Source organism: Anguilla anguilla, chromosome 1, assembly GCF_013347855.1.
Source record: "Anguilla anguilla isolate fAngAng1 chromosome 1, fAngAng1.pri, whole genome shotgun sequence".
Classification (NCBI taxonomy): Eukaryota; Metazoa; Chordata; class Actinopteri; order Anguilliformes; family Anguillidae; genus Anguilla; species Anguilla anguilla.
This window is the reverse complement of record NC_049201.1, coordinates 12,330,101-12,343,453: the sequence shown is the minus strand read 5'-3', so window position 1 is coordinate 12,343,453 and position 13,353 is coordinate 12,330,101. Positions and strand designations below refer to the sequence as shown.

Sequence of the window (13,353 nt, the reverse complement as noted above, 5' to 3'; positions counted from 1 at the left end):
CGATGGATACCTACCAGGTTAGTACCATGCATTATATCTTTAGAAACCAAGAGCGCAGCTTAAAATTAGTCCTTTTTTTTCTTCAAATTAACATGATAGCTTTGACAGAATAGAAATACAGATATTAACTACAGTTTTAAAAATAAAGTTAGTAAATACGCTCCTGCTTTCAAATGATTTCTGAGCTGGGCTTAGCATTCAAAAAAGTTCAAATGTTTCGTTTAGCAACTCATTTTATAACATGTAACTGCTTAAGAGAACATTAGTGCTTAGTTTTAAATGACCACACTATTATTTGACAGTATATTATGTGGACATTTAAGACTGTATTATTCAGAAACAGAAACACTTTAGTATTAGTTTATGTATCATTATTTACTAATTACGAAATTGATCATTATGACTGCATTGAGCAAATATATTTAATACTGTAACATGCAAATGAACACTAAAAATGTTAATGCTGAAATGATTGACTAATACAGTGACACGTCTATACGTATTTAATACACAATACAAAATTTCACAAATGCAATGAAAGTGACATATTAACCAAAATGAAATTGCGATTTATAAAATGAGAGCCATCGTATTTCAGCAAATACCTACCACAGGAAAAACGCCATATACGCTACATATTAAGTTTGACAAAAATAATTACTGAAATGTTCCATAGCCACTCAACACATGATGGCATAGCACTAGTCAACACTATAATGGTCAGATGCTCAATCATTGGCACTGTCCACTTGTGCTGAAAGGTGTTTAAAAGATAAATCAATATATGAATAAACAGCCATGAAATCCTGAAATCAATACGGCACACTGTTCTGGCTATGGGAGGTAGGCGCCATGACCTGACAAAAGACAGGGTTCTTGCTGACACCATATTTTCAACGACAGATATGAGCAGTGTGTCCATATGCCTATTATTGCTAACACACCTATTTGGATAACAGCAGCAAGCTGCGCACATGAAGTGAAGCATGGTTATTGCTGGGTAGTTTTTAATCATTTGTATTTCTTTTTTTCCTTTGATTACAAAAAAAGCAGTCTTCACATACTGCAGGAGCTGTTTGTGAAAGCTCACTTTAACACAATATAGCCTATAATCACAGCTACTGTGTACACTGAGTCTTTACAACCATTCCCTTAAGATTATTTTAACATGTGCAATTGTTTAAGGGAAATGCCAATTGACTACAGAATCCAGAAAATTGTCTTTATCTAGCTAGATAGCTCTCATTTAGAGTAATAGTAAACTAGCTAAAGTAGCAGCATCATTCTTTAAAAGTCTATTTCATGTAGTGGCTACCTTAAATTCAATATCAAAGCAATTTAGTTATTAGGACTACAAGGTACCATTTGACCACTGATAAAGGCATTATATGTAATTTCAGTCTTCATTGTTTACAATTTAGATGTTTTTCCTCAAAGCTTAGTTCATTAAAGATTATGTACCTTCACAAAAGTATCTTTGAAGATAAGTGACTTCATTACTAGAGACAAGGTTCATATGTCCATTGACCATTATGACCATTATTTATTTTATTTATTTATTTATTTTTACTTTAGAACACTCCTCCACAGTGGAGAATGCACATAATCACAACAATATCTTCAATATAGCACAAACTGGCTTTATGTTGCCAGCTCAGAAATTTAATAGGAATTGTTTCTATGGAAAGTGGAAAATTTACAACAGTATTGGAATACGCCCTAGGAGAGGACAGTAGCAAAGCCACACTGCAGTAATCTCTAACTTTAACAGGTTACATGCCGTCACCAAAATAAAGACTATTATTTAGATGATAGGCAGCCCCAGTACGCAGGCAATAAAAACAGGGCCTCACCTAGGCAAATATATAATCCACTACGTCACCCAGTAAGACTCTGTTAGCGTGTTGTTTCAATTGTCAACATTGTTTAATTTGATGCTAGTGTTATGGTAAATTATTCCTGAGCCAAATATAAGATTACATTTGTAATAAACTGATGAACTAACACAGTCGTGAGCCACAACATGCACATATCCCAGTGAATGTGTGTAGATTACCACACTGTCACACAGGGCACATTGGAAATTCAGAGCATAAAAAATGCTGTAATGTGGAAAAATGATTGATTTAGTACCATGACACCCCATTAACTCAATGCGCTGCTTGAGTCAACTGCCTCAAACTGGAAAATCTTGCCATAAAATTGAAATGGGGGAAAAACAAGAATTTCATAAGCATGCTTAAAATGGCTGTCAGTATACTCCCCTAAACCTTTCTGCATATGTCTGAATTATCCTCAAAGGAAATGAGAGTTGCAAAATGATTGCATATTCATAATTATAGGACAATATAATTACTAAATGTATGCATACTCTCTTGGGGAAAAGGCCGTTAATGTTCAGTCAAATCATGTTTGGCAAAGCAATTACAAAACATTCAACAAAACTCAATATTAATTGTTATAGTCAGTGGCTCAGCACACTGCATGCAAACTAATCAAAATCTCAGTTGGGTATTTTCAAAACAAAATATAATTAAAACATTTGTAGTTACCAACCAAACAAAATTGCTTCGCCGACAAAATAGGGCGGATAATGAGGGAGCATCCATCACGCCTTCGACCAAAGCAAATCTTGCACGCTACAGACACTGTATTAACTGTATCTGGGAGATAGCCAAAGACGGATGGCAATCTGTGGATAAAAATACTACAGCTGAGCAGAAAAAAAAATGCCGCAAAATAGAGAAATGCACTCTCAGATGCTTCACATGGCCCTCATAAGGGCCGTGCTTATGCAAAAGAGTAAGGGTGCAAGTGGGGTGTAATGGGATCGCATTGGTGAAAACTGTTCAAACTGTTATGGCCTTGATCTTTCGCCATGAGTACCAGAAGGATAAAAAGGAACACAGATGTAGAAACAACTATGATGTTATCCTTTCCCCATTAAGGAAGACCTTTACTAATAGCAGAGACACCACAACTAAAGACAAGGTTATAGATGGCAATACAACGCACTTTATTTTCAGTGACATTGGTGCATTTATTGATGATTAATTATTAACTGAATTTGGAGGGTGCTGTAAGGGTCAGGTCATACACTTTTTCTCAGCTGTAAAAAGCATACATAACCAGGAGAGGATATCTTGCTGTAATCTAACTACCATTATGAGCAGAGTTTGAAAAGTTATTCTCTAATTTGTTACCAGCACACATGCCTTTGGACAGTGCTTTAATGAACTCCGCCTGGACACCATGTTATTGAGTTTGTTCAGAATCACAGAGGCTTAACCGGAATCAAAGGTTTCAGCAAATCTCCCTGATCTGAGAAAATGTTTCTAAATGACCTGGATTCAACTTGTCAGAGAGAGGATTACCAGCTAAAACAACCCAACATTATCTCTCTGAGGAATAAACTTGACGGTAGTGCAAAACCAACAAGCAACGTTTGACAGACTCCCTACCTCATGCACTGTTTTAAATATTTACAGCATACAATGACTAATCAGCTTGAACTGCTGCATTAAACATTTCTCACCAATTATTATTCTTCCAGAGCATGACCACTCAACTCCAGGTTCTGAGGGCCATAGTGTCTGCAAGTTATTTGCACCAAACAAGCACTACACCACCTGATTTCATTAATGAGCTTACTTTCTGAACCAAAGAGGTAAACTAATCAGAGAAGTCAGGTGTAGCGCAGACACTGTGGCCGGCTGGACCTGGAGTTGAGTAGCACAGAGGTACTGTGGCATGAAACAGCCACGTCAAACTCATGCTCATATTAATATCTCTCAATTTCTGTAAAATGCCTTAGACACCCAAAGCAAAATCTTCTGAACAGTAGGGGGTGCTGCACAACTAGAGAAGATGAAAGTACCTTCAGAGTCAGCAAGAGGTGATCAATCAGTGTTGATATTTTTTTATCCAATGTGCCCTGGTCTAATGTATAGTGTGCAGTACATTCCGGTTTACAGCAAACACATCGACCAATCCATTTATACAGCTGATTATTACAGGAACAACTGAGATAAAATTAATTGCAAAAGTGTTCCATTCCACCCTTGTAAGAATCACAACCCCACTGTTCCGGACTCCAAAATGAGATATAACACACTCAAGGGGCCACTGAGACATTACATTACAGCAGTATTTCTACATTACAGATCTTCACAATGTCACCTTTACCTGCAGATCTTTTTCTGAATATATTCTATTTAATGAACAGTCAGAAAAATACCGTGTTTTCCAGGCACACACATTTTAATGTCCCACTCAAATTATAATGTGAGCCAGCAGTCTTAATCTTAGTTTACGCCATAAGCCATAATCACCTGCTTTATCCACATGTCTTACCCTCCAGAAGAGGCTTTCATCAGCATGGCATACATCACCAAATTAAAACATCTGATGGCCATTCACAATAATATCTGACATATTCACTGTTTCATAATGCTATATTATTAATGATCAACTGATTTGCAGCCATGCAAAGAATCCCTAGTTCACAAACTTTATATTTTCCCAAAAACATTTGCTGAAATAGAACAACAGCTTGAAAATGTGCATATGCAATGAATAACTACAGCATGGGTCCTGTGATGTAATTGGCATGGAATGTTAATTTCTCACTTCCATCAATCAAAATTTAAAGATGACAGTTTTACAAATTTACAGTGATCATTGTTTAAAATTCCTCAGGATATGCACTACTTACTTTCACTTACAATATTTATGTCCACTATCAATATTTTAAATGAAAAGAAACCGATCTCCACAACAAAATAACTGATTGGCTCAAATCCTGGGACAAGCACAACCTGTAAGATGCAAAAATGAAAGTAGATACTCCTAATTTTTTATGTTGCAATTATAACCACTGGCATTGAAAAACAGAACTATTCTTAAACGTATACTATCAGAAAAGGGGAGACTCTTTCTCATTCCTTCTCTATCACAAAACAAATGCATGCAGCAAATCTTAATCTGACAATAATATCTGACAGAAATAAAGGTGTGTGTAACTTTTTAAAGTTTCGCAATTGAGATATGATGGTTAGCATTCTGCCAATCTCTTTGGACAATACAGTAAATATGCTTGGTTGTGCCAATCCCACTAGTCAAGAAAAATCACAGCCTACACTGCAAACAAAAAAGTAGCTTGCCCAATATGGTAATAAGCAAAAATCTAATTTCCTGTTGTGAGACCGTTTCACAGCTTGTTCCCACATGATTTGTATTGTAGCCAGTTAGCAAGGTAGCAATGCACCCAGTCATGTTCGTGGTTGTCATACATGCATGCATGCAAAGTGAATTTCACAAAACAATACCAAAAATTCACGTTCATCAATAAACTACTATCAGGGCCTATGGCGCAGAGCAGCCTAGACAGTTAAGGTTCTCACTGCTACAGTAGGCTACAAGCTCTTTTGCAAAGACATTACTGGATCAAATTAGGGCTATGGCTGTCTATGACTGGACATCATCCCACTGGGGTAGGATGGGTTTAAAAACCATTTTTTGGTTACCACTATATGTTACCAGCTGTTGTCAGTTAAAGATGTACCTCTCCTCCATTTGTCGATGCTGCACATCGTGGCTTGTGATGTAGAAAATGCATTTTTGTTATTGCTACTTTTTGTTGCATATGAAATAGATTACATTAAGAGATCCAATCTGCAAAGCCATTTAAACTACTCGCACAGTAGCAGACATTCTGCCAAATGTCCTTTTCATTGTTGAATTTACCCCCAAGAAAAAGCAACAACTGCGCCGTTGTGTTGTAAAAATTTTACACAGAGACCAAAATAACATCATAAATATGCATGATATGCATGAATACACATAAATGGCAACAGATATGGGGCACTCACGGCCATTTTGTAAGGGGGGCCTAGTATTCAAACATTCGAATGGCCTTTTCACTTCAGTTCCTGAAAAATGCCTCTCTTTCCGTGCCCTGAGAAGTATGCGCGCGGGGGATAGATATTAATTACAAACCAAACCAGATAGTTCATTACCACTACATTCCAATTACCGGCATTGATCTCCATAATGGAAATGAATAACTGGCTGAAGTGAAGGAGTGGGCCTAATGGACCATAACGCAAGCCACGGGCGCGGCGAAGAAAGCCCACTCCTCCTGCGGAATGATCGATAGCGGCTGTTTATACTGCGCTTTCCGCAGTATGATTACACGCTCCTGGGGAGCGCAATACACGCCGGATCTGATAGGGTCTGCCGTTGCCGCCGCAACAGACCTCCCTGCAAAGCTAACCTGTTGCAGCCCGCTGTAACGCTTCCATTTTTTTTTTTTTTTTTTTTTAAATCTCCCTGGTCATCTCCTCCTCACGAAAGCAAAGAGCCGGAGGAATATCTGCAACATATCTGCGAGCGTGCTGCGGGAGAATTCAATCCATCCCCATGTGCACACCTGCACATCGCCATACCAACCAACAATACAACGACACTTATTTAAAGACTCATTTGTGAGATGGATCTGTCCAAATTCCACCTTCTATCTCTATTATTGGTCTGGGTAAGAGATGACAAATATAAATATATTGGTTATGTCATTATAGGTTACCAGTTGATTCTGACAATTATGGTTACATTTTTAAATGAAGACATGTAATTTTAAATAGCAGTAGTATTATTAAACTGGATCACATTAAATAAGATTTGATTTTCATAGCATGCTTAAAATGGTTAACTGTCTTCAAAACAGATTTTAGTAGCAGTATCACTAAAATAATTAGAATAAAAATATTAAAAGGTTAAATTCATGTAGAAAAAATGCTTACCTTATCAAAAGAGAAACATTGTTAGTGTGACATGTATATGTAAACCACAACATACTGTACAAGTAAATTTTCATTTAATTTTTTTGTTCAAGGTCAACCGCTGTTTGTAATGAGTCAACATCTTGTTCAGGCATTGAGGGTTTCAAAGACCTATTCATGAGTAAAAGCAGTTAATGACGATTTAAAACACTAAGAAATATCTAACACCCATTCAGATCAGATGTCAAATAATAGAGACAATAAAGTTACTTCAGATACCTGCATTCCGAAGATGTATCGCTGAAATATTGTAGAGCTGCATTCTCAAAATGCAAACAGAGCTTAACATCACAAGAAACTGATTTAACTGTTTTTCTGAATAAAGCATTTGTGCTGAAAATAAAAAAATTTGTGATGTGTACAAAATGACCACAATAACTACAGAGATACCACATCAGATACATATTACTTATATTGCCACCCTTAATTAATGGAATAACCTATTTTGTAATTCTATTTTTGTCCAGGTATTTTGTCAAATTAAGCACATTGACATAAACTACACTGTAAGCCCCTGTAAGCTAAACTGTACTGCCAAGCCCCACTATTTTTAGCTTACTACTGTATTTTTGATCAGAAAACATCTGGACCAAAAATCATTATTTATTTGTGATATTTTTGTAAATATAAAAAAAGTTTTTCAGATGTTAAATTAAATTCAATTAAATAAAACAATCAGTGTTAATTTAAAGCAGCGAACACAATTATCTACTGTTTCATATTAAGAAAATAGCAAGCACATGGATTCTTTGAGTGTATGCATGGTCTAAAAGTTCAGAACAGAACAGAAGAAAGCTTTCATTTCAAAATGAACATGTAAACACTGTAAAACTGCTAGATATAACTGCAGTAAGGAAGAAGCAAATCAATGTACATTCAACATTATAACAGCCAAGGCCAACAAATTTGTATGGCCTTTTAATTTAAAATGTAGATCCATATATTTTGTGAAACAACATCCCCGACTGTTTCTGTTTAATGTTTCTCATAAATTTTTCCTATTTCACAGGACAAATTACCTGGAGTCTCTTAATACCACTGTATTAAAGACCACAAAGAATAGGACACATTTACCCTATTTGCATTCAGTATACTTTCATCCAAACTGTTACTGTTTAAATGTGTCGCTCCTGGCCCACATGGAGATTTCAGTTTAAAATAATTGCGATAATAAACGAAACGTCTTTGTTTACATTAATCTGTGATCGAAGCTATACAATTCTATCAGAATAGCACCACAGGGTGCAAGTAAAGGTAAACCTGAATTATTATTATTTTTATAAACACAACGGAACCTCGCTCTTATAAATGGATTTTATGCACAATGAAAAGCTAGAGATATGATAATAAAGTTTTCAAAAAAGCTAATCAAACGAAATGCAGTGACTCGCTTTGTTGTTTGCTTTTGGATGTGCACTACATGCAGATGCACTAGCTGCAGGCTAGGTTTGTGCTGACTGTAAAGTCCATACACATGAATGTCTCAGTTCATGTTGCTCCTTCCTTTTAAAGCACTGATTTAATAAGGTACAATAAAAACCCTTCTTTTATACTGGAGCAGCGCTACAGATACTTACAGAACTGAATGAACAAGTCAGATGCAACAGAGAAGACCGATGCAGTGTGAACCAGTGCAGGTAAGAGGAAACAAGACAGAAAAACGAAACCAAAGCAGAACTGCAAATGTGTGCAACTGCTCATGAATGGCTAGGAATGTCCAAACATGTTCCTGATTGGCACAGTAGAGACACTCATCAATTCATAATTTAATTTAATTTATTCTATGAGGCCAATTGTTAATTATTGAATTACTATTACAGTTTAGCACACACAACACATTTACATATATGTTTTCCATATTTATTCCATGTTGCCATGCTTCTGCTGTTTTGAAAATAGTATTATGTAAACGTATATTTATGTTGTTTGAATATATCATTTGGGCGATTTTTTGGCTCTGTGTGTAAAACCAGTCCATTCAGGTGTGGTAAGATTACATTCGTAAAGCCACTTGAAGGCACTCAGGTTCAAGATCCAGTAATAAATGTGCCTGATGTTGTCGATGGTTCCCTGGAGGAGAATGTGAGGAAGTATTTCTGTGAATATTGCTTATATATGATACTGGACATATGTAGTTTTGTTTTGATAAGCTGTTGATAAACATTATGTTGGCTGTATTTTCCAGTCGTATTATTTTGTCAAATTGACTCCAAGAATTTTGATTTAAAAAAAGATTATTCTCTAATTTTATCTGTTCTAAAAATAAACACTACTGAATTCCCAGTGTGTTCCTTTCCAGATAAAGCCAAAAACAGTGGGGCTTAATGACTGCATGAATGATCTGATCCATTGGTATACTGACAACTTTGGCATACTGTGTGTTGAAGCTCTGTCTGCATTTGAAGAACACGCTCAGTTGTATTTGTTTCTTACAGGCATACATATAACAAATGGTGACTTAATAATCTTCTGTAAGTCTGTCACTAGAAGTGGTTTCCCTCAAATCAAAGCATTATTCTATTTTCTGAAATAAAAAATGATGAGCCAGCAGTTGCACTGCTGTATTCAGTCGCTGTATTCCAAATGTCTGTGCCTTTTGCAACCGCATAGTACATATCATATTGCTTTATGTAATAAATGTCTTTTGATGGTGGAATTCATGAAGACAAATCTGCAGGGCTATTAGTGAGAGGTACCTTGTGTGCACTGTCCATATTCTATGGTCTGAGGCTAAGTATGATCATTGGTGAAAACTGAAAATAAAAGGTAAATGCAAGTCTATATCAATTAACCTAATGTAGTAAAGATCAATCGTGAGTAAACTATTTTTTTAAAAAGTGCAATGCATTCCATATTTTTAAGAAACATGCATGCTGTAAAGGTGTGGTTCTTATGTTAAAAACTCACGTAAAAAACTAAACATTAATAAACTGTCTTATATCCTTAGCTTTAAAAAATTAGTATATGCATAAAAGACTGCATCACATATAGATTATTAGGTCACCATCAACAACTTGTATTTCTCTTTTCCATTTCAATTTCAATTGCATTTGTGCACTGTTTTCCTCTTTATTCTCTTAAAAGGAACAAACATTCTTCACATAATGGAAACAGTGCAACAAGACTGCTAAAACATTCTTTTAGAAGAATTATCAAGAACAAAATGAAACTTGAGTATTAACTTACTGGAGTTACAGTTTATCCTGATACAGTCTAGATGGGGAAGAATAAATGAAAGATGAAATTGCATCCTTCAAGGTTACAGCTGCAGACATCCAATAACAAGAATTCCACCCTTCCGGGGACGGCCACATGCAGGAAAGCAGCCATTTTATATGCGATTGTCATGGTCTTTGGCATTATAGCAGATTGAGTTGAGTTGAGTTGCGTCCAATCAGAAACAAATTTGAGGTCCGAATAATGTGTGTCCATAAGTCAACATTCTCCAATTGAGTCAAAGCATACTGGTTACACAGGTAGTTTTCTATGTGGCATAGAAAAACTGGTGTCCTGTATTTATAAAATGGCCACTTGTAGTTTATTAACCACATGGATTCACAAACCCAGAGCAAAGAAGAATTTTGAATTTTGGTCACAGCTCAAAGACTCCAGCTCCAAAAGGCATTACACCAGCGTCTTGACTAAACAGGCTTCTGAAATCATGTCTGATATTTAGCAAGAAGATGGTGTCAACTATCCATCTTGGAGCTATCAATCTTTGAAATCCCAATGAATGAAACTTGCTAAATTTCTATTAGCTGATTTTATGGTGTAAAGGAGATAACTAAAATGGGATGAAACTATTATCATACTGAGCGTGAGTATTCTCAGTTTGATACAAAATAATTTTTTTAGATAAATAAACAAAATCTAAATAAATACAGAAATGTCACAATAACCATTGACTGCTACATTAACTCTGGCCTAAAACAGGAGAGGTGAATTAGCAACCCCTGCCTTGACAACTGTTGAAATGTTTGTCCTTGCTAAAAAGGAATCAAAAGATAGTGTTTTTCAAATTTAATGTAGAGTGAAAAAATGAACTCTTGAGATTCTGGGACTGAGGGGGAACTCAGTTGATAATCTGGGTTGGGCTCCATGTGGCTAGGTTCATCATGTGTCGTCAACCGCAACAGAAAAGTGGGAGCAAACAGCCTCGATCCAATTAGCACCAGCACCATGCAGTGGCCACTATACCCTCCTGGAAGAAAGGTGAAACAGTGGTCTGTATCTTTAAGCTATTTATACTGACTGTACAAATAAACAGTCCAAATAATCTAATATTCTGCCCAGAGAATGTGATCTACTGCAAATATACAGTGGAAAAATGAACTATTCTCTAGCTTAAATAGCCTAGGCCTAAGTTGTGACCTTTGGTTAAATGAGACTAATATTTGAAACTATTACTGCAGTAGATAAATTAGATATGCGTGCACTGTGTCAATTTAGGCAATATCCAAAAGGTCTAAAAGATGTGCTCTGTAGTTTATGTATCATCATGAATAACACTGACGTAGAGAATGAATAATCAAAGAATAAAACTTATGTTTAGCTTAAATTTTTTCTTAAGTTTGCAATGTGACTATGTGAAATACGTGGACAGTTCACAAACAATATAATGTGCTTTCCGTAAAACTGCGGTGTCTCAGTGCACAAAAGCTAAAATAACTGTTAAAAATCTCTGATTGCGTTAACATATGATATCTCTAAGTGGTTTGTTTATGAATACAACTGGAACTTCTTTCCTTTTTGTAACACTGGCATGTGTTTGGAAAAAAGAGAGAAGGTGAGATGCCACCAGCTGCAGGTGAAGCTGAGAGCTCTGTTCTCGGGCTGTTTGCCAACCGGGCCGCAGGCTTGGGGCCTTTGAAGGGGTGAATACCATCTTTTGACATAGCATGGCAGATGTCATTTATAGCTAGGGATGCTATAAGGAGTATGTGTATCCACTAAAATAGAATAAAAAAACTAAAATAACTTTTGACAACTTCAACCAAATTGAGACAGAATAATGAAAGTATAAAAAAACATCAGAAAAAATCATAAGCCAACAAGACTTTTGTTAGATGATGAGCAAAAGAAAAGAAACAGTACTGGTAAGTACAAATTTAGAAAGTCACAGCACCTAGAGTTTTAAAAAAATAACAATTCACAAAATGCATTTTATGTATATACATGTCCTTTTTAGGAAATGTGCAGAGCTTAAATTAACATGCATTCTGTTTTACGCTTATGTTTTCAATTTTAGTGCTGTGACTGTCTCAAACTCTCTTTCATAGAGTTGTGGAAATGAACATGGGAATTTCTGTTCAAAAGATGGGCCAAACAGCATGTTTATTTAGGCCACCACTTTTTGGTTAGAGATAGATAAATAAAATAAGAATATACAAACAAAATGTAAAAAAAGTAAAAACAGATTAGAGAAAATAGGTTAATCAATAAACAAACCAACCAGTATTGAACACAAATATCACATAAACCCATGCAATTAGAAATTACGCTGTGCTGGAAAGTATATGTCGTATTTAACGTTATCAACATAAAACGAACAACGAACCAAACGGGAAAGAACTGAAAACCAGCTGAAGGATAAAAAAACACCGGCTTGCTGGGGGTCGGGGGTCGGGGGGCGTGGCATACGATACCTAGGTTGACCGTGAGTTTGACGCGGCCGCCGTCCAGCTCGAGACGCAGGGTGTCGGCCGAGTCGCGGGACGTGGTGGCCATGAGCAGGCCGTACGCCCGCTGGGACATGAAGCGCAGCGACACGTCCTCGGCCTCCGTGTGCATCACCATGGGCATCACCACCTTCATGTACATGCTCCCGTCGTAGCTCAGGATGGAGGCCTCTGCCAAAGGGAAGGGGAGCGCAGAGCGTTAGCGAACACGAACGCCAACGTCCCCAGAGGGGAAGTCCCACTCCTCTCGCCCGTTTACACGATGGCGACAGCACGACAGGACGATTCACACCACCAAGGTGCAGTGTTCTATTTCTTTTTTTTGTCACCACACTTAAGTTTAACACTCGTTGTATATGGTGCTATGGAAGCTTCAAAATGTGTGTGAAGTCTGTGAAGCTGGCGTCTAATCCCCAGATGGGTACTCCAACTTGAGGTGTGTTACCTCACCCAGCAGCCTGATGTTTATATATAGCAGCTTGGATATATATATCCAGACGACACTGGGATGTGGCGCTCATTCCACACACACACACGCGCACACACACGCACACATGTCTTCGGTGGAATTTCCTGGCTGCCCCGACAAAGATGGTTTGATGGAGTAAAACATCTTTCAACATTAATACAAATAAAATGTCAAATTGTGTAAATGCAAAAGCAGTAATATAAGCAGATTAATGGGTTATTGCACATACATGCAACAATGACAGAGGGTTTATATCTATGTCAAAGGTTAGCGAATGCTGTGTCAACAGCAACAGAAAATGAACACAACAAGCCTATAATCTTGGTTTTTTTAAATAACAGTTCCTTCAAGCATTGCTTTTTAAAGT

The 13,353-nt window shown here is 36.8% G+C and overlaps 1 protein-coding gene across 25 annotated transcripts in view; it reads right to left on the bottom strand.

Annotated features, from left to right (window-relative positions):
• The window catches only part of nrxn3a (neurexin 3a), a 317,098-nt gene that overhangs the window by 193,525 nt on the left and 110,220 nt on the right, over positions 1-13,353 (bottom strand). For 18 of the 25 annotated variants that reach the window (XR_004765382.1, XR_004765386.1, XM_035418878.1 and 15 more), the window contains 2 exons: positions 12,485-12,688; positions 10,026-10,052 (listed from right to left, as the gene is read on the bottom strand). Coding sequence is in view for 23 of the 25 variants with exons in the window: in XM_035418878.1 (XP_035274769.1) it covers positions 10,026-10,052; positions 12,485-12,688 (231 nt within the window). In the remaining 2 variants the exon portion in view is untranslated. The remainder of the gene's footprint in view (positions 1-10,025; positions 10,053-12,484; positions 12,689-13,353) is intronic. The other 7 variants (XM_035418924.1, XM_035418953.1, XM_035419031.1 and 4 more) reach the window with 1 other exon arrangement.